This window comes from Cebus imitator, unplaced genomic scaffold, assembly GCF_001604975.1.
Source record: "Cebus imitator isolate Cc_AM_T3 unplaced genomic scaffold, Cebus_imitator-1.0 Scaffold80, whole genome shotgun sequence".
Taxonomy (NCBI): domain Eukaryota; kingdom Metazoa; phylum Chordata; class Mammalia; order Primates; family Cebidae; genus Cebus; species Cebus imitator.
In genome coordinates this window covers 533,285-558,386 of record NW_016107395.1, presented here as the reverse complement: position 1 = coordinate 558,386, position 25,102 = coordinate 533,285, and the positions used below count along the sequence as shown (strand labels likewise).

The 25,102-nt window shown below is 41.5% G+C and overlaps 2 protein-coding genes across 2 annotated transcripts in view; one reads left to right on the top strand and one right to left on the bottom strand.

The window, feature by feature from the left end:
* The window catches only part of MROH2B (maestro heat like repeat family member 2B), a 70,407-nt gene extending 66,688 nt beyond the window's left edge, over window positions 1-3,719 (top strand). The window contains exons 38-42 of the mRNA XM_037740170.1: window positions 986-1,141; window positions 1,464-1,595; window positions 2,007-2,109; window positions 3,061-3,126; window positions 3,581-3,719. Of these exons, the coding sequence (XP_037596098.1) occupies window positions 986-1,141; window positions 1,464-1,595; window positions 2,007-2,109; window positions 3,061-3,126; window positions 3,581-3,687 (564 nt within the window). The 3' untranslated portion in view covers window positions 3,688-3,719. The remainder of the gene's footprint in view (window positions 1-985; window positions 1,142-1,463; window positions 1,596-2,006; window positions 2,110-3,060; window positions 3,127-3,580) is intronic.
* Window positions 3,720-18,640: 14,921 nt separating this feature from the next.
* C7 (complement C7) overlaps window positions 18,641-25,102 on the bottom strand; it is a 71,705-nt gene continuing 65,243 nt past the window's right edge. The window contains exons 16-18 of the mRNA XM_017533129.2: window positions 23,579-23,669; window positions 20,600-20,784; window positions 18,641-19,140 (exon numbers count right to left, since the gene is read on the bottom strand). Coding sequence (XP_017388618.1) covers window positions 18,959-19,140; window positions 20,600-20,784; window positions 23,579-23,669 — 458 coding nt within the window. The 3' untranslated portion in view covers window positions 18,641-18,958. The remainder of the gene's footprint in view (window positions 19,141-20,599; window positions 20,785-23,578; window positions 23,670-25,102) is intronic.

The window sequence follows — 25,102 nt, the reverse complement described above, 5'->3', positions numbered from 1 at the left end:
GGGGTTTCACCATATTGACCAGGATGGTCTCGATCTCTTGACCTCGTGATCCACCCGCCTCGGCCTCCCAAAGTGCTGGGATTACAGGCTTGAGCCACCGCGCCCGGCCTTATTTTTTTATTTTTATTTTTTGAGACCGTCTCGCTTTGTTACCCAGGCTGGAGTACAGTAGTGCAATCATGGCTCACTGCAGCCTCCTCCTCCCAGGTTCAAGCAATTCTTGTGCCTCAGCCTTCCAAGTAGCGGGGACTATAGGCGCCTGCCACCACACCTGGCTAATTTTTATATTTTTAGTAGAGACGAGGTTTTACCATTTTTGCCAGGCTGCTCTCGAACTCTTGACCTCAGGTGATCCACCAGCTCGGCCTCCCAAAATTCTGGAATTATAGGCATGAGCCACCACACCCTGCCCCTTTGGTTTCCTAAAATCATTGCCTGCCATCTTGGACAAAAAGCAAGAACATTCCATAACTTCACATACTCAAGAGCAGAGCTAGACACTTCTCTGTTTAACCCCTCTAAGAACCAAGGCCCAAATTCCCAAGTTGTCTGTAATCCCTTTAGAAAATATTTGGTGTCGTGAGAATAGTATTAGGCCTTGGGCAATTAGAGGCCCCATAATTCTAGGCTAGTAACACAACCAAACTGATTTCCCTCCCTGGCCTTTTCTATGAGTACCCCTGTTTATCATCCCTGTGGTTATGGTCACACTTCCCCACTGGCTACTCAAAGACAGAAATCAACCCTCTGGCATCACATAAACTCCCGTACCCAGGGTTTTTAAAACCCATGGAGTATGGAGAGAATGATTCAGGGAAAGAAAGAGAGTTCTTGGAATATTTATAGGCCGCGGCTATGATGCACCAGTGCCTGAGTTCCAGCCTTCTTTTGCTGAAGTGGGGATGGTGGGATGAGAGCCAAGAGTGTGCTGGCAGGAAAAGGCCTGTGATAGGCTATTCACCACGACATGCGTTTGTCACCACAGGAGCAGGATGATGTGAGATTGACTGCCATCTTCTTATTTGAGGACCTGGCATCCCTAACAGGAAGAAGGTGGAAAATTTTTTTTGCTGAGGAAATAAAAAAGAGCCTGATTTCATTCCTTCTGCACCTTTGGGATCCCAACCCCAAGATTGGAGTTGTAAGTGCTCTCCACAGACATCTGCCCCTCCTGCTCTCCCCACAGCTGAGAAGTGCCAATAAGCCTGGTCTAGCTGCACCAGGAAGCAGATCTAAAGTCATCCCTTAGAACTGAACCTGAAAACCAATTCTAGGTTCTTTTTGCCATCTCTTCCCAAGTTTATTCTTCCATCCTGGAAACTGGGAAGGTGCCAGCAATGACTGTAAAGCCATTCACACCACTGACTGCCACTGCTTCTTTCCCAGTACTATTCAGCACTTTTTCCCTTCTAGAAGGAGATCCTAACATTCTGGACTATGATGCAGAAAACTCTGTTTTCCAGGCTTGCCGTGATGTCTTGATTGTCTGCATTCCTTTTTTGGGCCTCCAGGAACTCTACGGGGTATTAGACCATCTCCTTGATCAGGATCTACCAAGGGCCAGGGATTTTTATAGGCTATTCTGTATGAAACTGGTGAGTGTCCAATAGACGCCACCTTGAAAAAAGGCAGGACAAGAGTCTCAACAAACCCCAGAAGGGCAAACAACATAGCGAGGAATCTCTGGCCAGAGCCGGACCTGCCTTGGAAGGATAGCAGTGATCCGCTATCCTGCCACAGGACCCTCTGCTCATTTCCCAAGTCCTGACTGGGATCTATTCTCCTTGGTTCCTAACATTCATATCTGTTGATTAATCCCTTAAACTCTCATGCCTTCCTGATTAAATGTAGATCAAAATACCCACAAGACGATTTTCGGTCAATTAATTTATGGATGTGTGAGGGCTCACTGGCCTTTACAGATCCATTCTGAGGACCTATAGGATGCCAAATGTCACAAAGGTTCCCTTTCCACTTGCCCTGTTTATAATTCACATCTCTTCTAGGCCAAGAAAAACCAGGAAATTCTGTGGATCCTCCACACACACTCCTACACTTTCTTCACCAGTAGCTGGGAGATAATCAGGAGTGCAGCTGTCAAACTCACAGGTGAGTACACATCCCCATTTCCCAACCAGATATGTCTGCCTTTTCCATCTAGTTTTGCTTTGACCAGAAGCTGTCCTGTGTGGACACTAGTATGACCAGTATAAATTTTGGTTAAAGCCCAGGAAGGGCGTTTACCTTCCATCTTGTAACATCCTCCCTCAAAGAAACCTGCTTCCTTTGGCAGTGAAAACTCATAACCTCTCCTGACTTGCCTACACTCACTCTCCTCCCATCTTGAGCCCTTCATGCTCCTTCTGGCTCCCAGTCCTTGCTCCTTCTTTTCCCCAAATCTTTGCTCCCAGCTGCTGCCTTTACATAAACACTTTCCTTCACCTCATCCCAGAAGATAAACTATCCTCAACATCCAAAGTTCAATTCAAGCCAAGAGCTTTGGCAGTATGATACAAGTGGAAAGCATGTTCATGTGGGGGCCAGCAGCCTGTGGCTCTGCCATGTGATTCTGGAAATTGACTTAACATTATGTTACCTCTCTGCCTGATATAAAATAAAACATAAATAAATCTCTAAGGATCTTTTTATCTTTATGAAATTCTAACAGACCCACTCCCTTCACCACCTTCAAGACCAAACTAAAAATCTGAGGATTCCTTTTTGAATCACATATGATCTCTACCAACTACATTATAAACTTTTTGAAGACTGAGACCCTATGTTACACAGATTTGAAATCTCAACAGGTAGCTTCCTCAGAAGATCACGTGTGAACTCTGCCAAATACTCTGGATAAATGACTACTTGCAGACATGGCACTTAGGACCCAATAGAAGTCACCCTCACATCATTCTAAGAGGTGCAAAGGAAGTCATATAGTTTGCTAATTCACCAACCTACCATTTACCTTGTCACCAGGTGCAGAGGCTAACCTGATCTATTTTTCATGGCCTCTCCCTCTATAATGAAACCAGTAACATTGTCTCATATTAACTTTAGATGCCATCATTCTCAATTTGACCAGCCAATACATGGAGTTATTAGACAGAGAACAACTGACCACACGTGAGTATCAACCCTAGTTTCTGCCCAGCATATTGTTTTCTTGTCAGGAAAAGAGAAAATATTGTGGCTCTAGGTTTCACGGGAGCCCAGAACTTGAAAATCTTAGTACCAATTATTGTGTCTGATGCTCTCTAGACGCTAGAATTTCCCCAGGCTATAAAGCCTCCTCCAGCTCCACCCCTTTGCAGGCATCAGAAACACCAACAGACTACAACTTTCCAATTGCCTAAACCTACTGATCACAAAGTCAGGGCATTCTCTTCCTTTATTCAATGTTAAAATCATTCTTGTAGTTCCGCATCCTACCTTTCAGGATAAAATGTGAGCACGAGGACCTCAGCCCCACTTGGGTCTGACCCTCAGTGCTAAAAAGCTGGGCCTTGGTTTGGTTTGCCCTTCTTGCTGCGCTCTGACTCTCCTCATCCACTTGACTTTGCTATTTTTGTCATTTCAGGGCTCCAAGCACTTCGTCAAGATCCCTGTATTAGCGTCCAGAGAGCCGCCGAGGCTGCCTTGCAGACCCTCCTGAGAAGGTGTAAAGAGACAAGCATTCTTCTGTAAGCCATCAAGAAATAAACTGCTGGCTTTTCCTATAACTGACTCGCGTCTTCATCCTATTACCTCACAAACTTGCAGCATTTTGAGGAAAAAGATGCCGCCTAGAATATGGATATTGAAGTGGTGATATATTCCTTCCTCTCCAGAATCTCCCTGGTGGCTTCCATTAGCACAAAGCAAATCCCACAAGTTCACTTCAGGGATGACCTGTGATTTGGACAGTGACAGCCACATAGCTTTGCATAGGTTAGCCCTCTATCTTGAGAAAGTAAGTCCCAGCAGACTTCAAAAAGTGGCGGAACATGACCCACATAATTCTGCTGCCACTAAAAAGAGGTCCACTGTTATTTTCCTCACGTAACCCTTTCCTCTCAGATCTTTGTCAGCTTTGAATTACGACCCACATTCCTCTTTTCAAAATCAGTCTTACGATAAACTTTAACCTGCCTATTCTCTCCCAGGTTGCAATTTATGCGTCAAGACTATGCCAGGTAATTTTCTACAAAAGACCCTGTCTGACATTCTGTTAAATCTCATCACCTTCTTTCTACTTTTATCCTAGAGCAATAGTGCATATGCATGCACACAAGCACGTGTATGTGTGTGTGCATGAGTGTGTTCATTTCTTCATAGTATTTGGATTGTTCTTTTGTTTTTCACAATGCACAGATGAAAGGTTACATACATGAAATTATATACCTAAAAATAAGTTTCTTTCTTTCTTTTTTTTTGAAAAGGAGTCTTGCTCTGTCACCCAGGCTGGAGTACAATTACACAATCCCAGCTTACTGCAACCTCCACCTCCCAGGTTCAAGCAATTCTCCTGCCTCAGCTTCCTGAGTAGCTGGGATTACAGGCACCTGCCACCACACCCAGCTAATTTTTGTATCTTTTAGTAGAGACAGGGTTTCACCATGTTGGTCAGGCTGGTCTCAAACTCCTGACTTAAGGTGATCCACCTACCTTGGCCTCCCAAAGTGCTGGAATTACAGGCGTAGGCCACCACGCCCGGCCCTGAAAAGAAGTTTCTAACACAGGTAATGGCACTCATTTAAAAAGCACCATTATGACCATCTATTAGCACCATTGTTAATATATTACTTTAGAATGCCCCTGTAAATTTATATTACTTATATTTTAATCTCTTCATCCCCAAGCTCTTTGGGGAAACATCTTTGTTTCTACAAAGCCTAGGAATCAATCAAATCTTTTGCGAAAGAGATTATGGACTAGAAGTCCATTTCTTCATTTATTTAACAAATATTTATTGAATACGTACAGTTTTATAAGTCATTGTTATAGCCACTGGAACCACAACAAGGAGGGAAAATAGAAAAATCCTGTTCACAATAGCAAAGACTTGGAACTAACCCAAATGCCCATCAATGATAGACCGAATAAAGAAAATGTGGCACATATACACCATGGAATACTATGCAGCCATACAAAAGATGAGTACATGTCCTTTGCAGGGACATGGATGAAGCTGGAAACCATTGTTCTCAGCAAACTAACACAAGAACAGAAAACCAAACACTGCATGTTCTCACTCATAAGTGAGAGGTGAACAATGAGAACACATGGACACAGGGAGGGGAACATCACACACTGGGGCTTGTAGGTGGGTAGGGGGATTGGGGAGGGAGAGCATTAGGAGAAATACCTAATGTAGATGACAGGGTGTTGGATGCAGCAAACCACCATGGCACGCGTATAACTATGTAGCAAACCTGCATGTTCTGCACATGTACCCCAGAACTTAAAGTATAATAAATAATTTTAAAATAAAATAAAAGAAAAATTGTGCCTTCATAGAGCTCTTATTCTATAAAGTCTGTGTATAAATTCAAGGAATGGAACCAACCCCCCAGTGATTCCTGCCTCCTGGTATTCATGCCCCTGGGAAGTCCCCTCCTACTAAGAATAAAACTGACCTGTGCAACCAATACAATATTTCAAAAATGATGGAATATGACTTCTAAGACAAGGTCATAAATGATAGTGCATTCTCTTGATTCATTCACTCTGGAAGAAGCTAGCTGATGTGTCCTAAGGACACTCAAGTAGCCCCGGGGAGAGGTCCAAATAGCAAAAAACTCCTGCAAACAATGAGCACTCAGTTGCAAGGTATATAAGTGAGTCATATCCGGAATGAACCCAAGAGCCCATTAGTCTACAGATGATTGAAACCCCAGGTCGCTCACATATTGATTGCAACCTAGGATTGAGAGATAAAATACACATGCCCAGCTACATTTGAATTTCAGATAAATGTTGAATTTTTTTGGTAAAAATATATCCTAGTTATATATTACACCAAAAATTTATTTATTTATCCTGAATTCAAATTTAGCTTAGCATCTCATATTTTTATTAGTGAAATCTATTCAAGCAAAATCTAATGAGAATCTTTAACTAGAATCATTAACCAAGCTATTTCCAAATTCCTGAACCATGAAACTGCGTGGGATAATAAAACTTTGGTGTTTTAAGCCACTAAGTTTTGAGGTAATTTGCTAGGCACCAATAGGTAACTGTTACACAGAGAGTTTATGATCCCACCAAAGTTGTATACAAATTTCGGTATAGAATTGCATAGGTTCATTTTCTGGGTAATGACTTTCATGAAATTCTTAATGGAGTCAGAAGCTATTCCTAAGCATAACATATGTGAAACAGAGCAAAAAAAAAAAGAAGGGAAAACACATAGATTTAGTTGACTTCTTTTGGCAGATTATTTTAAGTCAAATGACCTTACCAAATAGTGCTATCCAATATAACTTCTGCATTGATGGAAATCATTTTATCTTTCCATACTGACAAACATCGTAGCCAGTAGACACGTGTATCAACTTGAAATGTAGGTAGTTGAGGAATTTGATTTTTAATTTTATCTAATTAATTTTAAGTAATTTTTAATTTAATTTTATTTATCCATTTTAAAAAATAAAACCTAATTATTTAATTTTAATTAACAGAAATTTAATAGTCAGGTATAGCTAGTAATTATGGTATTGCACAGGACAGTTTCAAAATGTAGGGCAAAAAGTATTAATAGAATTTGGGTTGAGCCACCCTAGAACTGTAGGATATCCTTAATAGGAGTGTAAATTCACTCACATAGGACTTGGTCAGGTATTTAGATATCTCCACCACACCCCTAATCCTAGCATGCGGCATAGCGCCTTTCTCATTGATTGAAATTAGGTAGAATGGCCACACCAAACACATTGCCTCTGAACCTTTAACTGTCTAAACTCTCATCTTAGATTCACCTTGGCAAGAATTTCTGGGACTATCCTTCTCACAAATCCTGGTTCCACCACTTACTACCCATTTGACTTTGAAAAACCACTTAACCTCTCTGTACTTCAATTTCCACATCTGTAAAATCAGAATAATAATTTGATTATTATTATCTCACTATGTGTTAGTCCACCTAGGATGTTAAGACAAAATATCTAATACTTATTAATCTGCAAGCCACAGAATTTATGCTCACAGTTCTGGGACTGACAAGTCCAAGATCAAGGTGCCAGTAGATTTGGTGTCTGGTGAGGGCTCATTCTTCATATGCTGTTCTTTCTTGTTGTGTCTTCATGGTGGAAGAGGCAACAAGCTTCCACGGGCCTCTATTATGAGGTTACTAATCCCATTCATGAGGGCTACTTCGCTGTAGGGGCAAAGCCCTCATGGAGAACCTCTGCTAGGGCAGTGCAGAAGGGAAATGTGGGGTCGGAGCCCCCACACAGAGTCCCCAGTGGGGCACTGCCTAGTGGAGCTGTGAGAAGAGGGCCACTGTCCTCGAGACCCCAGAATGGTAGATCCATTAACAGCTTGCACCATGCACCTGGAAAAGCCACAGACACTCAAAGCCATGAAAGCAGCCAAGAAGGGGGCTGTACCCCACAAATCCACAGTGACGGAGCTGCCTAAGGCCATGGGAGCCCACCTTTTGCATCAGTGTGCCTGAATGTGAGATATGAAGTCAAAGGAGATCATTTTGAAACTTTAAGGTTTAATGACTGCCCTATTGGATTTCAGATTTGCGTGGAGCCTATAGTCCCTTTGTTTTGGCCAATTTCTCTCATTGTGAATGGGTGTATTTACCCAATGGCTGTACCTCCATTATATCTGCAAAGTAACTAAATTGCTTTTGATTTTACAGGCTCATAGGCAGAAGGGACTTGCCTTGTCTCAGATGAGACTTTGGACTTGGACTTGAGCTAACGCTGGAATGAGTTAAGACTCTGGGGGACTGTTGGAAGGGCATGATTGTGTTTTATGTGAGGATATGAGATTTGGAACAGACCAGGGGTAGAATTATATGGTTTGGCTGTGTCCCCACCCAAATCTCATCTTGAATTGTCGTCCCATAATCCCTATGTCATGGGAGGGAAATGTTGGGAGGTAAATGAATGATGGGGGCAGTGACCCTCGTGCTGTTCTTATGATAGTGAGTTCTCATGGTTTTCTAAGGGGTTTTCCTCCTTTTCTCAGCACTTCTCTCTCTTGCGCCATGTGAAGAAGGACATGTTTGCTTCCCCTTCCATCGTGATTCTAAGTTTTCTGAAGCCTTCCCAGTCATGCAGAACTGTGAGTCAATTAAACTTCTCTCCTTTCTAAATTATCCATTTTGGGGTATTTCTTCCTAGCAGTGTGAGAAGGGATTAATACAGTCTCCTTAAGGGTCTCAGAAAAATAAAGTTCAAAGGAAAATCATGTCAAGTACTCTTGAAGAAATTACAGGTATCTTTTAGTCTCACTCCTGTTGTTTTTCTCACTCTGATTTACACATATAATCATTTTTCAATTTATGTTTACTTTAGGATGGAGATTTTGTAATGTTCATGGACTGCTTAATGGCTGAGCATTGCTTTGAAGAATGCTGAATTATGTTATTTTGCAACTCAGTACTCTGCCCTTTAACCCAACAGTGGAAGCCAGTGTTCTGCTGGTAAATCAGGCCTGTTTAGTTTGGCTGACCCTGCCATGAAGGCAGTTTTACCAGAAAGGAAAAGAACAAAGATCACAGACAGGAAGAAACAAATAGGCTTCCAGTGAAAGAAGCCAGAGAAATTGCTCAACTGGGATTGTCACATTACTGACATTGTTTCACAGGATAAAATACAGAAAAAGGCACTTCTGAAGCACTCACCAGACTCTAAAATTAAAGCAAAATTTTCCAATGGTGTTTTACTCTTAGTTGAGCTGGTCTCCAACCCCACCATCATCCTTCAGATTTCCTCAGTATAGAAGCAGAGAATGCACAGTCAATTAGAAGGACTAGTAACCTGTGAGCTAATTAGGAGCCTTGGCAGAGAAAAACTTTCTGATAAACAATTTTATATAGCTGCAGCCTGGGAATTATCATTTCTTGGGATTTCTCTTTCTTATTCATTTCTGGTATCCTGTAAACCAGGACAAGTAGAAAATGTGACAGAGTTGAGAGGAACATGAGGGAGGGACAGTAGAATTCATTACAAAAATGTGTCTGTGTGTGTACATGTATGTGTCTGTGTGTGTATAAAATCACCAAGTCATGACCTGAAAAAAAGGAATCTGCTTCCTACTTCTACTTTGTCAGACTTTCTTTATCCAACAAAAATGTCCTTACTTATTTGTATTCCTTCTGGACAAACTGTCCTGGATTTATTTATTGAGTTATGTGGTTATCCTAAAGGAAAGATAAATTTGGGGAATATAACTTTCCAAACATATGTGGCTCATAGCTTCTTTTTCAATTTGGGAGCCACTGAAAAACACAAGATAAGAAATCCCTTCTCTTACATTACTTACCACTTCCTCCAAATGTTCTGGGTCTAAGGATTAAAATAGCCAATACCCTAGCCTTTCTTAACTGCAAAGTGGTCAAAAGAGGCTCTATCCTGGAGATGGAGAGGCTGGGGAACTGCTTATTAGCCTGCAGGACAGGTTAACCAGGACCTTTTCAATTTTTCAAAGAGAATAGGGGATGTTAGAATCTACTTTTACTCTGTTCTTAGTGGAATTATAAGAAAACCATTCATTATCCAATTCTCAAAGGCTGTGCTCAGGGCTGAGACACTGGGAATGTGCCTGCCCTGTGGATGGGGCAGAGAGGCCTGTGGGCAGGGCTTGATCGTGGCAGTTTACCGACCTGTTACATTCAGCAGAGGATAGAATAAAGCTCTTTTGACAATAGCAGAAAAGTTTTATTAAGAGATAAAGATGACCAAATAGCAAAGGGACCAAAGGTTGAATGAAAAATTGATTTAAGCTTTATTTGGAAGACAGTAGGCAACCAAAAGGGGTTCTTGATCAAGACGGTAAAATGATAAAATCAGCATTTTAGGACATGATTAACAAAGTAGATAAACTGGTAAATCAGACAATCAGACACTAGCTGATAGGTTTTTAGACTAAAGAAATGTATAAAGGAATGACAGAGGTGGCTGGGAGTGGTGGCACACACCTGTAACCTCACAGTTTGGTAGGCCAAGGCAGGTGAATCACCTGAGATTGAGAGTTCAAGACCAGCCTGACCAACATGGAGAAACCCCATATGTACTAAAAATACAAAATTAGCATTGTAGCACATGCCTATAATCCAGCTACTCAGGAGGCTGAGGCAAAAGAATCACTTGAACCAGGGAGGCGGAGGTTGCAGTAAGCCAGGATAATGCCATTGCACTCCAAAAAAAAAAAAGAGAGAGAAATGAAATGACAGAGATAATATTGCTTGGAAGATTTAAAGGGGTGAATCAAAGAAAACCCTGATAATTTAAGCCTAAGTGACTAGGATAAGAAAATGAAACTTCTTCTTTCCCAAGATAGATGCTTGTTCCCAAAATTGCAAAGCATGGAAATAAGAAATACCCTCAGAGGCCAGGGGCAGTGGCTCAAGCCTATAATCCCAGCCTTTTGGGAGACCAAGACAGGAGGACTGCTGGGGCCCAGGAGTTCAAGGCCAGTCTGGACAACATAACAAGACCCCATCTCTACCAAACATTTAAAAAATTAGCTGGCCATGGTGGTATGCACCCATAGTCCAAGCCACTCTGGAGGGTGAGATGGGAAAATCACTGGAGGTTGAGGCTGCAGTGAGCCATGATGGCACCATTGCTCTCCAGCCTGAGTGACAGAGGAAAACTCTGTCTCAAAAATAAATAAAATGCCCTCAGTGATCTTGCATTCCACTTTTGGGGAGCAGACCACCATGCAGTTCATGTTTGGAATTGATTAGCAGGCTTCTTTTAAATGCTATTATATTTAAGAAATTTCTGCTTTTGACCACTATGGAGTGACAGGAATTAGATTTACTCTTCCACCTTAATCAACTAGAAAAAAATGAAAGTCAATGGTTTTTAAACATTTGACAACAGCTATTGAAGGATTGTGATCCCCAAGAGAAGGGAAACAAATGAGGTGAGACTTAGACTTGCCCCAGCTTACTTCCTGGTGGCGATTTTCAGGCCACTGCACAGGTAGGTGGATTTCAAACAGTGTCCATTGGTTCCACTGAATTGAAGAACTAAAATCTGAGTTTGGGGAGTCAAGGCATTATAATTGATAGAGTAAATTGCCTGAGACCAAGGAACTGCACAAGGAGGAATGAGAGATCTGGAGCTCAGCAGACTGGGACCCTTGCTGATCTGTGCTGACGACTGACTAGAGGCTGAACTGTGTGTAAGTGAGGGACAGAAGCATGAGAAACCATTAAGTCTAACAATTCCTAAAACTCATACAAGGAGGGATCATTTTATACTGCCACCAACCAGAGTGAAAGGACATAATACAAACTCTAGACTAAAGGTAGCTCTTGATTGCACTAAAAGATCTAACCTATTCTAAGTAAGTTAGCTGTGCATTAGAACAAAGTTCAGCACCAAACAATGTAAAATTTGTCAAAAAATTGTAAGTCATTCAAAAAAGAAATAATATGAACCAGAAGAAACTTTTTCAAAATAATTGAAATGGACCCATAAATGCCAAAATTGATTGAATATACTAAAACTTTTTTAACGCTATTTAAAAATGTGCTCCATATGCTCAAGGCAATGAAGACAAAAATAGAAATATAAAAAAATCAATAAATCATATAAGTATAAAGATAATATATATATCCTCTAGGATATATATGATATCATATATCTATATCTATGCAATTGGTTCTATTTCTCTGAAGAACCCTAATAAAGATTTATGCACTGAGAGTGGTTCTAAAGAAACAGAATTTCAAGGACAAATTTTCTGATTTGGATCTGAGTTTTAAGATGCTAATGACTCTATTTCCAGTAGTAAAGAGAGCACTTATACACCATGGCATGAACTGAAGATACACAAAATATCTGCATTGGATATTTCTGATCAACCACTTATAAGAAGCAGCAGGAACTAGACAACTAGCAGCATTTACTGGCACATGATAGGCACCACTGAAGTTTTAGCTTTAGATGCTAACATCACTCTTTTCTGGCATTTGAGTCTTTGCATTACACATCCCAAGACTGAGTACCAGTGTTCTGTCTCAGAAGAGATGGTAATTCCAGCCTACATTGCTCAGGACCTGTATTAGGTCTTTGAGGCACTGCTATTTCAACCTGAGAGAAAAATGTCTCTCCAGCATCAGCAGACACAATATATCAGATTTACAAATTCAATTTGATCTCTTTGTATTACTTGCCAGGATTGCCAAAGGGCAAGACTTTAAGGTAAAATTCCTCACAAACCCACTGAATGAAGCAACAGTTTCACCCAAAAAAATCACACTAGTTCATAGTCTCCACTACAGACTGAATGTTTGTGTCTTCCCACCCATTCATATGTTGAAGCTTTAATCCCCAGTGCAATGGTATTTGGAGGCAGATTCTTCGGGGACTATTAGGTATAGATGAGGTTATGAGGGTGGGGCCATTTTGATGATGTTAGTGCCTTGGTAAGGAGAGTAAGAGACCAGAGCTTCCCCTCTGGCCACCATGTGAAAACACAGGGAAAACGTGGCCATCTGCAAACTAGGAAGCAGGCCCTCAGCAGACACTAAATTTGCCATCTTGGACTTTCCAGCCTCCAGAACTGTGAAAAATAAATGTTTGTTGTTTAAGCCACCCAGTCTGTGTCATTATGTTATAGAGGCCTGAACCAACTAAGACAGTCCCCTCCTTTGTCCCACCTAAATGGGAAAGAATGTTTATTTCAGGATCATAATTCCCAGTATACATCCAAAAGAACTGTCAGCTCCAGTCGCCTCCACTGTTAGAGGCTAAACTAGCAGTCTCTTCATAAGTCAAAGTCACAAGATCAGCTTTTCCAAAACTTAAGCTTATCTGTCAACATTGTTTAGATCTTAGTAATTACTAAGCTTCCTCCTTAAGCCTTCTGGCTCCTTGGCTACCACAATTTCCAACTTCCTCACCCTCAATCAATGCTCCACAGGGAAAGTTTCAGGAAACCTTTATCTAGATTCAAAACAAGGAAGATAATTAGGATCATACTACCCATGGCACAAAAGAAAAGTCTTGCCTATTTAAGTCTATGCTGACATTTCATAATACTAGCACTATAGCTATAGCAAGAAACCACTCCTACACAACTCATTAACTACGCTGCTGCCTGGCAAGACACAACTAGCATATAACACCCACAAGGTCTACAAGACAGTATAGGGGCCAGGACTATAGTGAAACAGGGTGAGCTCTACTCCGGGAGATGAAGAGCTTTTTCAAGACTAGACTTTCTGCTAACTAGCTGTGAGACTGTGGAAAGTGACTGTAAAATGGACATTTTATTGAGCATATACAACCAGTGTACTGAGCAATGAGGAGCATAGAACCATAAGGATGAGTCACTATTTTCACCAAGCTACATGAGATTGGGAACCAGATTTCCTCAAAAGTGCCTTTCTCTGCCACATTTAATGAATCTGTGTACCATGTCTGTGCAAAAACAGCCAAGCATTACATTATTAAGAGACTTGAGATACTTTGGAAGGCTCCCTATCATCATACTAAAGCTACTTAATCCTATAGGGTCACCAGGGAGTCCAATCAATGGGCTTGAATAGAGCTTTATATAATGCCTGACTTCAGGAGTTGCTCTTGGTGCTATCTGTGCACCAAGAGTTTCTGGACTTAGAGTTCAGTTGTGGCCCCTGATTAAATATTGTCATAATGCTCACGTGGGTTGTGTATCACCTAATAATACATCAATCCTGAGCCTTTCATGTTAATCCCTTTCTCTTATGGATGCCAGGCAAAACTTTTTTTTTTTTAATAAGAACATTCTAGCCAGGTGCAGTGACTCACGCTTCTAATCTCAGCACTTTGGGAGGCCTAGGCAGGCAGATCACCTGAGGTCGGGAGTTCAAGAACAGGCTGACCAACATGGAGAATCCCCATCTCTGCTGAAAATGCAAATTTAGCTAGGTGTGGTGGAGCATGGCTATAATCCCAGCTACTCAGGAAGTTGAGGCAGGAGAATCACTTGAACCTGGGAGTCAGAGTTTGCAGTGAGCCAAGATCAAGCCATTGCACTCCAGCCTGGGCAACAAGAGCAAGACTCCATCTCAAAAAAAAAAGAAAAAGAAAGAAAGAAAAAAAAGAAGGAAAGAAAGAAAGAAAGAAAGAAAGAAAGAGAGAGAGAGGGGGGGAGGGGGGGGGGGGGGGGGGGAGGGAGGAAGGAAGGGAGGGAGGGAGGAAGGGAGAGAAAAAAGAAAAGAAAAGAAAATTATATTTTGCTGTTGCTGAAAATTCCTTGACTTCTCTGTGTTCCCAGTTAACTTGGGCAGCTAATTATTTTGTAATAGAGACTCAAGCCAACATCATATATGCTTTGTCTTTTAGTCAATGTTTCTCTGTCTTGGATATCATTGATCTGCCATGTACCGCCCCCTACCCTATAATTCAGAGCAAGTCTCCTCTCATGGAGATGCATGGAAATAACAGTGATAACAGAGCAGTTCCTATGTTTGTCTTTTCACAGGAAATTGTCTCCAGCCTATGAATCAAAAAGAACATTTTAACATGCTTTCTTCTCTCGCCCACCTTCTCACCTCTCGCCCACCCCTTCTGAAACAACGGCTGTCTTTCTATCTGGTCTTGTTAACCCTTGGCTGAGAAAGTAGATTTCTCTATGTGATTGATATCTTGAATGTAAATCTAGAGTTCTGCCATCACAGCCTGACAGGAGTAAATAAAAGGACAAATTGTAGGTGTGTTGGTTATCACAGCAGGGGTGCCTATCATGGCATCAGCTTTCTTGTCCACGAATGTGTGAACTGCCTGAAAGGCCAAGGTAATTGAAAGGCAAGCATAAACCTGTCTGTTTTCTCAGATATTAACAGAAATTGCCTCCTACTGTGATCACTTTTCTGGCTTAGTGTTCTGAGAAAGAAACAGGCCATTCTGTTTCTAACCCAATTATTGAGTGCACTTTAGTCCATCAAGGGAGAAAAATCTCAGTGGACTGGTGCGGCTACTCAGTTCTACCAATCCCATACTAAGAATGGCCCTCTTTCTCTTTCTCTCCTGTCTCTGTCTATCTCTCTCCTTCTCCTGCCTCCCCTTTTCTTTTTTCTTTTCTCTTCTCTGTCTACCCCCTCTACTTCAGAGAGAGAGATAGAGAAAGAAAGAGAAGCACTGGATATACCTGAACACTCACTTCATCTTGTGCCCAAAGTATGCAGTATCTTAGTTTATCTTCAAGTGCGTGATGATGACCACTTCCACTAGCTATTATGCTGGTCTCCAAATAATCCAAATGCCTGTGGTGGGTGAGTGTATGTATAAGAAATGTGAATAGGAACATAAAGAAAATATAGAAAAATGATAAACCATGGTGCCATAGTTTGACTGTGTCTCCCAAAGTTCATGTGTTGGAAATTTAACCTCCAATGCAACCGTGTTGGGAGGCAGGGCCTCATAAGAAGAGATTAGGACATGAGGGCTCTGCTCCTATGAATGGATTGTGTTGTTATAACAGGAGTGGGTTAGTTATCATGAGGGTGCTTTTGTTTTGATAAAAGCAAGTTCAGCCCCGGCTCCAACTTGCTCTTTCACTCTTGTGCTCCTGCCCTTCCACCTTCTGCCATAGGATGATGCAGCTTGAAGGCCCTGCCAGATGCCAGCACAATGCTCACCCAGCCTTCAGAACCAAGAGGCAAATAAACTTCTGCTCATTATAAATTACCCAGTTGGTGATAATCTAATAGCATAATACAGACTAAGAAGGGGTTCAAAAATATTAATACACATACCTTGACCAAAAGAAAAAGTGATTAATAATTGGCCACATAAGTGGACACATAATAAGCTGGGCACATAAATGGAAACATACTAGGGAATGTGTTTCAGAGAATGCTGTACAAACCAGCTGCTCAGGACTTGCAGCTCTGAACAGTTACACAACTGAATGGTTCACAAATTTCATGTGAAGCTGAGATTAGCCATGATCTGCCCAGCAAAGAGGGGAACCCTCAGTCAAATTAGCCAGTTACTTGGCTAGTTGCTAGGTAACCCAAAGTTCCGGGGGTCTGTTGTCAGATTTCCTGCTTGTCACTCCACCTCCCCAACATACCACCCCACCTGTATACCAAGAATCCTCCTTCTCTTTCAAGGTGATTACAGGGGGTCCTGTACTAGGAAGGAGGGTTACATTCAACAATTTGAATAGGGCCATTAAATCTCAGGGTATAGATAAGCAGCATGTCTGTCATCAATTAGGAAGTACATGAGATGTCAAAGGAAGGCACTTCTCAAAGTGATTAGGAAACATTCCCAGGCACCTTCTCTGCCCAGGTATCTTGTAGTATCCTCCTGAGTGGTAAGCAATGATCTGTGGGATGTGTCTTGACCTCCACGTAGCTCCCTGAAGCTAGTGATGGTTAATGCACCAGCCAATTTCCTTCTCTCTGTCTGTTTGTTCTGAGGCCCAAATGACTTTAATCTCAGCGATGCTTTCTGCTGTCTGCCTCCTCCAAGGCTATATCCCCTTCTAGCCCAGATGACCCTCACCTGATCTGAGGCACAGAGAAGGGCAGGCAGGTAGAATTCTCACACTCTTTATTCTTCTTCCATTTATTTATGTGGTATAAAATTGTTCCCTTAGCTTTCCTCAAAGCCTCTCTATAGGTATTCAAGAACTTATTTTGGAAGTTTCAAAACATTTTTTAAAACTTAATCTTAAAAATGACTTTCTCCTTGCTGACCTGCTGTGGCAATCCTAATTCTCCACAGGCAGTTGTGAATGTCTCTGTTGGACTAGAGGAAAGGTCAGCACAAGAAATGTTCAGAAAACAAAAGGAGGCAAAAAACACAGTATTTCAACACAATACCTCTTCCCAGCCACATGCACTGCTCCTCTCCTCCAACAATTCATTAATCCTTGACTTCTCCTTCAATAACTCTGCTGAATTCTCTTCTCAATCTCTTAGTTACATTCACTCATTTCTTTTTTCAGACCTCAATCTCTGATGATATTTGATAATGCTGACCATATCCTCTGCATTACTTAGGGAGGGGGCATGATGACACACAAGCAGTAGGAATCTCACTCCATACTAGCTTAAGCTAAGAGGAGAAATTTTGGAAGGATACTGAGGTATTTCCTCCAAATAAATTACTTGTTCAGCCTTTTGTCTCAGGGTCTGCATTTTCAAATGTGTCCTCCCATCCAGGGTAGAAATGAACTGTTATAACCTCTAACAAATGCAGTTGCAATATCTGAATGTCATTGTTTTTAACCAATTGAAACCTGCCTCCTTGTAGCTTCAACATATTATATCTGCATCTTCCCTTAAGGCACACTTTGATATAAGAAGCTAGATCTGGATTAGACTTCAGGCAAGAACATGTTAACCATTCATCATGAAAACCTTCTCTAAAATGAAACAATACAGATGAAACAATTTTGAGGAATAGTATCTTTAATGAGTTTTCTAATCCTTGTCATCTGAGGTACAGAAATATATTTACAGGGTCAGAGCAATACAGAGAGAGTGTTTGTATAATAAAGCATATTTTAAATTTCATTTAAGCCCTCTCATTTTTCCTCCCACAACTGCTTTATTTTTTGTTTTGATGAAAGAGAAATAAGAAATAAATAGAAGATCAATGCTTCAAACTAATCTACCCGTGTACTCCCTGAAAACTTTAGGACTGAAGTATTACTTATACTGAAGTATATTACTTATACTGAAGTGTAAGTAATCCACATTAGGGAAAACTCTTCTCAAATGCACAATCACACATACCTCAGGCAGGAACTGATGGTCTTTCAAAAGAAGAGGGGCGAACTTCCGGTCCTGTGTTTGACACATACTAGAGAAAACCCCTAAAGAGAACACTGAATTGTATGTTCTCAGACAAGACGCCCCTGTGACCACAGCATAACGAATTCTGCTCTGACATTTTAGTGGTTCAATCTCCTGACATGAACAAATATTCCAGTCAGGTGTGGTAGTTCACTCCTGTAATCAAAGCACTTTGGGAGGTCAAGGCAGGCAGATACCCGAGGTCAGGAGTTGGAGACCAGATTGGCCAACATAGTGAAACCCCATCTCTACTAAAAATGCAAAAATTAGCCAGGTGTGGTGGTGGGTGCCTATAATCCCAGCTACTCAAGAGGCTGAGGCATAAGAATCACTTGAACCTGCGAGGTGAAGGTTGCAGTGAGATGAGATCGCACCACTGCACTCCAGCCTGAGCAACAGAGTGAAACTCTGTCAAGAAAAAAAAAGGGATTCCTTTCTGTAGTAATTGACTCAATAGGGTGAAGTGTGAGATTACTACTCAGGACAGAAATAATTTATATCTTGTCTTTTTTGTTCAACGTCCTCTTTGTATTTGGTTTCATTGAGGAAAACCAACCTCTTTAACCAGGAGATTACGTTCTTTCTCTTTTCCTAATCATTATGCAGAGTGTGTTCTGACCCTGGGCTGTGTCAATCATACTTAATAAAATGAGAGGCCTAAATGGAACCTTCAAGTTTCTCTAGCACAATCCTCTAATTTTACAGATTTTAAAAAACCAAGGCCTGGAGAAGGTAACATGTTTTTCAAGAACACGCAGCCAGCCTGTGCAAAGGCTCATGAATAGTCTTCATCCTGACTGACACTTTTTAAAAAGGAGACAAAAGATTAACTCGGTTCAGATTTGGGAGAACAAAGTGTTGTCTTCATGCAGAGGGCTGGGATTTGCGGAGGAAAGTAAACTCTGGAGAAAAAGGAAAAGCTGTCCAGTGGCCAGGTGTGCAGATGTTTTCACTCAGCCCCAGCTGCCTGCTGGGGGCCTCAGGAGCCTACTGGGTTTCCACAGCACAAGGCTTTATGCTGATGATGGAGATGCTCCGCCCTGTGCACCTCAGAGCGCCCACCTCACACTCAGACATCGTCTGCTCCTTGCCGTTCACTTCCACACAAATGCTAAACCCGTCTTCTTCGCACTCCGATGCTTCTCGGCAGACACATTTGCTGCTCTCAGCTGAAAAAGTAAGTGAAAGAGGCTTAACGGTACATTGTGGAGGTGGGGGAGTCAAAGCACATCACCTCCAAAGTAATAATGTGGTGATTAGAGCTACAGAAGCTCCTGTCTGGAATGATATAATAAACTATCCCCTGGAAAAGTGGTAGGACCAGGAAATTGGGGCATTTTGCTCCACTCCAAAGAAATAGGTTTTCAGGTTGGTGCCAGCTCTCTATTAGTTTGACCCACACGGGGTGGTTCTATCCAAGTCAAGAGCTCGTCAACTTTCTCCCACCTAGAAGCTGCTGTCCCTATGAGCCAGCAATTGAGATCAAATGAGAAACCCTCAACAAAGAACCAAGTCAAGACTCAAACACAGAGAGAGAAAAAAAGAGAACTTAAACTTGATTTGAGAGAGACAGCATGACATACAAAAGACTACAAATCCAAAAAAACAAATCAGAAATGAGTTAGGGAGGCAAGGAGTCTGTGCACTGGAAGTATATGGTTGGATTACACCAGCCAGGAGTCTCCCAAAGAAAAGTAACAAGGTCACCCAGCAGACGGTGGTGACCGCCAAACCAAAAGGGACTCAGACACAGCTAGAGTTACATATGTCATCAGTCTGCTGCAAACTGTGAGGGGGTGAGGGGAAAGGTGCCAGCGGGTACAGGCCAAGAGGGCAGAGAGTGAGGAGCCAACAGAGACCTTACAAGTCATATAGTCCAGCTCCCAAATTTACAGATAAGGAAGCCCAGGCAGTGACCTGGCTCCGGAGACTCAGCCATTCCCCTTTCATAGTATTGCCCAAATCCTGGCAGGCTTACTGTGCCCTTGAGGTGTTCAAGATCATTGTAACTGCTACCTGAAGATAGCATTAGCAAATATTGAATCACAACATGAGAAAGTAACTTAATTTCCTATTCTCTTCAAATCCATCTGATTACTTCTAGAAGGAAGTGTCAGCTTAGTGCTAGTATGTTTTTAACACCCCTCTAACACATGCTAAACTCACAGAGAAACAGCATAGTCAATGTTGGACCAGTATCTGGCTAGAGTCCACAACTTTGCATTACATCTAATGTTTATAGTTACCTAACACTCATGGCAAGTAATAAATCCTTTTAAGGACGTGATATAAAGTTTTCATTTTAAAGTTACTTTTATGTCAGACTTTTAAAAATACACAATACGGATAATACAAGGACAGATCAAAAATCATGAAGGTGGAATGGAATCACCCATGTTTGGGAGAACATTCTCATCAGGAATGGATTCTTATACTCTGAGGTCTGTGATCTGCCCCCTTCTCCAGGAAGGGGTATAGGAGAGGTCAGTGCACTGTCAAATCAGTCTGAGTTTTTAACATCCTCAAGTATCTGCTTCGGCCCACTGCTAAACTAGAAACCACATTTTAAAAAACCTCAGTACTGTGACTTCAGCATTCTTATACTTGCAAATATGAAAGGCCCCTTACCATCACATTTTCCCCACAGTGGGCAGGCACCACAAGCTTTCTCAGCTGAGGCAGGTAGAGTGCAGCTGTCCCTACCAGTAAGAGTGTAGTTTCTACCCTGACAGTGGAGAACATGCATCTTGCAAACTGTCAGAGGCAGTATCCTTTTGCTTCTCTCATCTCGAGCACATACATCCAAGGAAGATCTGAAAAGAATTTTTAATAACATCATTTACAAGATTTTGGTTCTTAAAAGCTGAGAAGTAGAAATGAAAAGTGATACTCTGAGCTTAGTGCCCCCAGATGTTATCACCCAAAGCAAAGATAAAAAAGGATGAAAACTCAAATCCCCTTCATTCCTAGAGTCCAATCCACTTAGGTCTTCAAAATGATCATATTTGTATTTATTCTCTTCATTTGCTCACAATTTTTGCAAGTGTAGATATCTAGTGTTGATAGATGAGAAGGCAAGGTCTGCTAGCAACAGCTGGCAAAGAAGGAGACAGAAAACCAGCGGAAACCAAGCATTCAATATAATCATAGTCAAATGGGACCATTAATTGCAGGAGCAATGAACTCATCCCAGCCCGGCAGCCAAGAGTTCACGTCCATAAAACAGCATCATCCAAAAATGGATGACCCTAAATCATCAAGGGAAGATAAACATGTATTTTTCAATGCTACTTTTAAAAGTACCTATGTTTACAAAACAGTTTAGAAATAAGGCTGGGCGCTTATAATCCCAGTGCTTTGGGAGGCTGAGGCAGGCGGATCACTTGAGGGCAGGAGTTCAAGACCAGCATGGCCAACATGGTGAAACCCCTTCTCTACTAAACATATAAAAACTAGCTGGGCATGGTGGCACACACCTGTAATCCCAGTTACTAGGGAGGCTGAGGCAGGAGAATCACTTGAACTCGGGAGGCAGAGGTTGCAGTGAGCTGAGATTGCACCACTGCACTCCAAACTGGGTGACCGAATGAAATTGTGTCTCAAAAAATAAATAAATATTTTTGTAAACTGTGTTACCTTTTTCATAAGCATTGGTGTTAAATAATGGAAAAAAATAGCTATTTAGAAATGTCACTATCAAAAAATTCCACATTTCTGAATGCTGACAGACAAGGTACGCATTATCATCACTGAAACCTTAGACAACAGAACATTTTTGTATACCAGATGGAATCAGAAAGAATCTATATTCACACACTTTATTTAGTTCTAATATTTTCCTCTTCTATTAAAAGCTAAATTTAATTGGAGTTATTTATAAAGCAGAAACAAATCCTGTTGTTTTGAATCTATCTTTTCATCTGTTTGTTTAAATAGAACTTCCAACAGCTGAAAGGGCAAAGACCTTACAATACCACCTGTTGTCAGTATCTGAGACCATGGAATGACATGGAAATTCATACCATAACTACTAACCACGGGCTGCAGATAAACTAAATGAAATGGGGAAGTTGGAAAGAGGAGAAAAGTGACTCAAAATAAACAATGATTATTACAGGTTAGCAGTAAAGTCAGAATATTAGAATCAGAATATATCTACACTGACCACCATTTCCATCATGCCATTTAGGTATATTCTTCTTCACACCAGAAATTACTATATACAATAACTATTAACTACTGTAGGTTCAAGAAGTTAGATATGGGTTTTGATAAGCAAAATCATTAAAAACCAAGTAATTCGTGTTTTGGGTGTTTTTTTTATTTTTCATTTTTGAGATAGGGTCTGGCTCTGTTACCCAGGCTGGAGTACAGTGGCATGACTTTGGCTCACTGAAGCCTCAACCTCCCCAGCCTCAAGCGATCCTCCCACCTCAGTCTCCGGCATAGCTGGGACTACAGGAGCGTGCCACCACACTCAGCTAATTTTTTTATTTTTTTGTAGAGAACGGGTTTCACCATGTTGCCCAAGCTGGCCTTGAACTCCTGAGCTGAAGCAATTGGCCCACCTTGGCCTCCCAAAGTGCTGGGATTACAGACATGAGCCACCACACCAGGTCATCTTTCGGTTCTTAATTTTAAAAATGACCAGTAAGTCTGGGGGCTAGATAATATCTCATTTCCTCCCCAGATCCACGTTCTACTCTTCTCCACCTGCCTGGTAGGCTGACATGTATGGGCCACATCATGGGCTTCCTCAGCTTCTAGCTTCAGTAGGTTTGATCAATGGGGAGCACTGGCAGGACGCTCGAGGCAGGAAAGAGAGTACAGTTGACATGTTTATTCCCCTAGCTCACGCCTGTGCAATCTCTGAGGTCCCTAAAATGAGAGTGTCAGATCCTCCTCAGGGCCATCTCCACACAATTCTCTTGGTCTCCAGTTTTTCCTGGATGCCCCTCTCCTTACTCCTTGGACCTGGCTATGGATTTACGGTTGAGCTGTTACCATGGGAATACTGCCATGGAACTTGTAGTTTCCTTTACTCTGTTCACATTTTTGTAAGTATTCCTGCTAGTAAAACTTTTCTTGTCCTAATTTAATTGTGCCATCTCTATCCTACTAGGACCATAACAGACATCTAGTAACTACTTCAGATATCCTCCTACAATGAATGGAGTGATTTCAAGTTGGTGGCACTCTTAACAATGCAAATCTAGAGAAGACGCTTCAAGAATCAACAAAAGTGGCTGCTCTTTCCCTATCAGAATTGCTTTAAAAGTTATGTCCCAAAGGAATTTCAGCTCTAATCCTCTAAAGTTGCAAATCCTCAGCTGACGGTTTGTCATTTCGCTCCATTTTATATATAAGACAAGCAGTGCTCAAGTAGTCCTTCAGCCTTCTCCACTAGCCAGATTAGAACACTGCTTAATGCCATGGCTGTCGGCACTAGCGACCCAGGGAAAGAGCTGATGGACTAGGTCAAAAGGCAAACAAAGATCCTTAACGCTTGGTAAGCTACACTTTCCATCCAACAGAGACTAGCATCTAAGAAATCATCGCTTATCATGAATAAAATAAAATGGAGAAGTGAGCAAAGACAGCACTTACCCACATTCGTAGGGCATTTTACAAACACATCTTGAATTCTGCAGTTTCTCCCAGCGCTGACATTTAGGCACTGCCTGTGTTAAAGGAGTGTCTAAAAAAGGACAGGGAGATGGGATCATTAGGACAAAAGCTTCTTCATAGTCAACAAGGTATTATTTAAATTGCTGAACCAGGATTTGTAGTATTCTCAGCTGCAGTGAGCTTGCATGGGAAAAACAGTAGTAATAATCAAGGTGTAACACATTTTATAAACTATACAGAGTTTCTAGGGCCACATGACAAATAATTGCATTGGCAGCAATAGCTACTATCTTGTGAGCATTTACAATTGTCATGCACTGTTTATACATAGGGATATTTATGCCCCCTAACAAATGCCCACCTAAGAAATCAGAAAATTAAGAGTGAAAAAAGTTAGGAAGTTGGTGCTACTTCACAAATTTTACAAATTGTCCAGGTAGGATGTAAGTCTACATTGGCATATACTTTTGCACCATAAAACTAGATAGTCATTTTCTATATATGGTGAAACCCAATCTCTACTAAAAATGCAAAAATTAGCCGGGCATGGTGGCACACACCTGTAATCCCAGCTACTCAGGAGGCTGAGGCGGAAGAATTGCTTGAACCCAGCAGACAGAGGTTGCAGTGAACTGAGATTGGGCCACTGTACTCCAGCCTGGGTAACAAAGTGAGACATTGTCTCAAAAAACAAACAAAAACAAAAACCAACAACAACCAAAGAAAACCACTTCTCTTTAAAATGGTGTTATCCTAAATGCATCACCTATACCCTGACCTGGATCCTAGAACATAAAAGAGACATTAGTGGTAAAACAGGAGATATTTGACTAATGTGTGTAGTTTAGTTAATAGCATTGTGCTAATATTAATTTTTTAGTTTTAACCATGTTGTGTTATGTAAGATGTTAATATTAAGGAAGATGGGTGAAGGGCGTATAGAAATTATATCTGGACTTTACTGAAATCTAAACTTATTCCAAAATGAAATTTTTAAAAAATGGTGTTATCTACATCAGTTCTTCTTAACCATGGGCAGTTTTGTCCCCCAGGGGACATCTGGAAATCACTGGAGACATCTTTGGTTTTTACTGCTGCAGAGTGTTACTGGCATAGGAGGATGCTACTGGGAGGTAGAGACCGGGAATGCTGCTAAACACCCTGGAATGCATAGACCAGGCATCCATAGCAAAGAATTACCAGGCCTAAAATTCCAATAACGTTGAGGTTGAGAAGGCTTAATCTAGGTGTACCAAAACTTAAGTTCGATGATCAAGCTACGTAAATTAGTTCTGTACTGTGGTTAAAAATTTACTTTATCACGAGGCCAAGAGATCGAGACCATCCTGGTCAACATGGTGAAACCCCGCCTCTACTAAAAATACAAAAAATTAGCTGGGCATGGTGGTGCATGCCTGTAATCCCAGCGACTCAGGAGGCTGGGGCAGGAGAATTGCCTGAACCCGGGAGGCGGAGGTTGCGGTGAGCTGAGATCGCGCCATT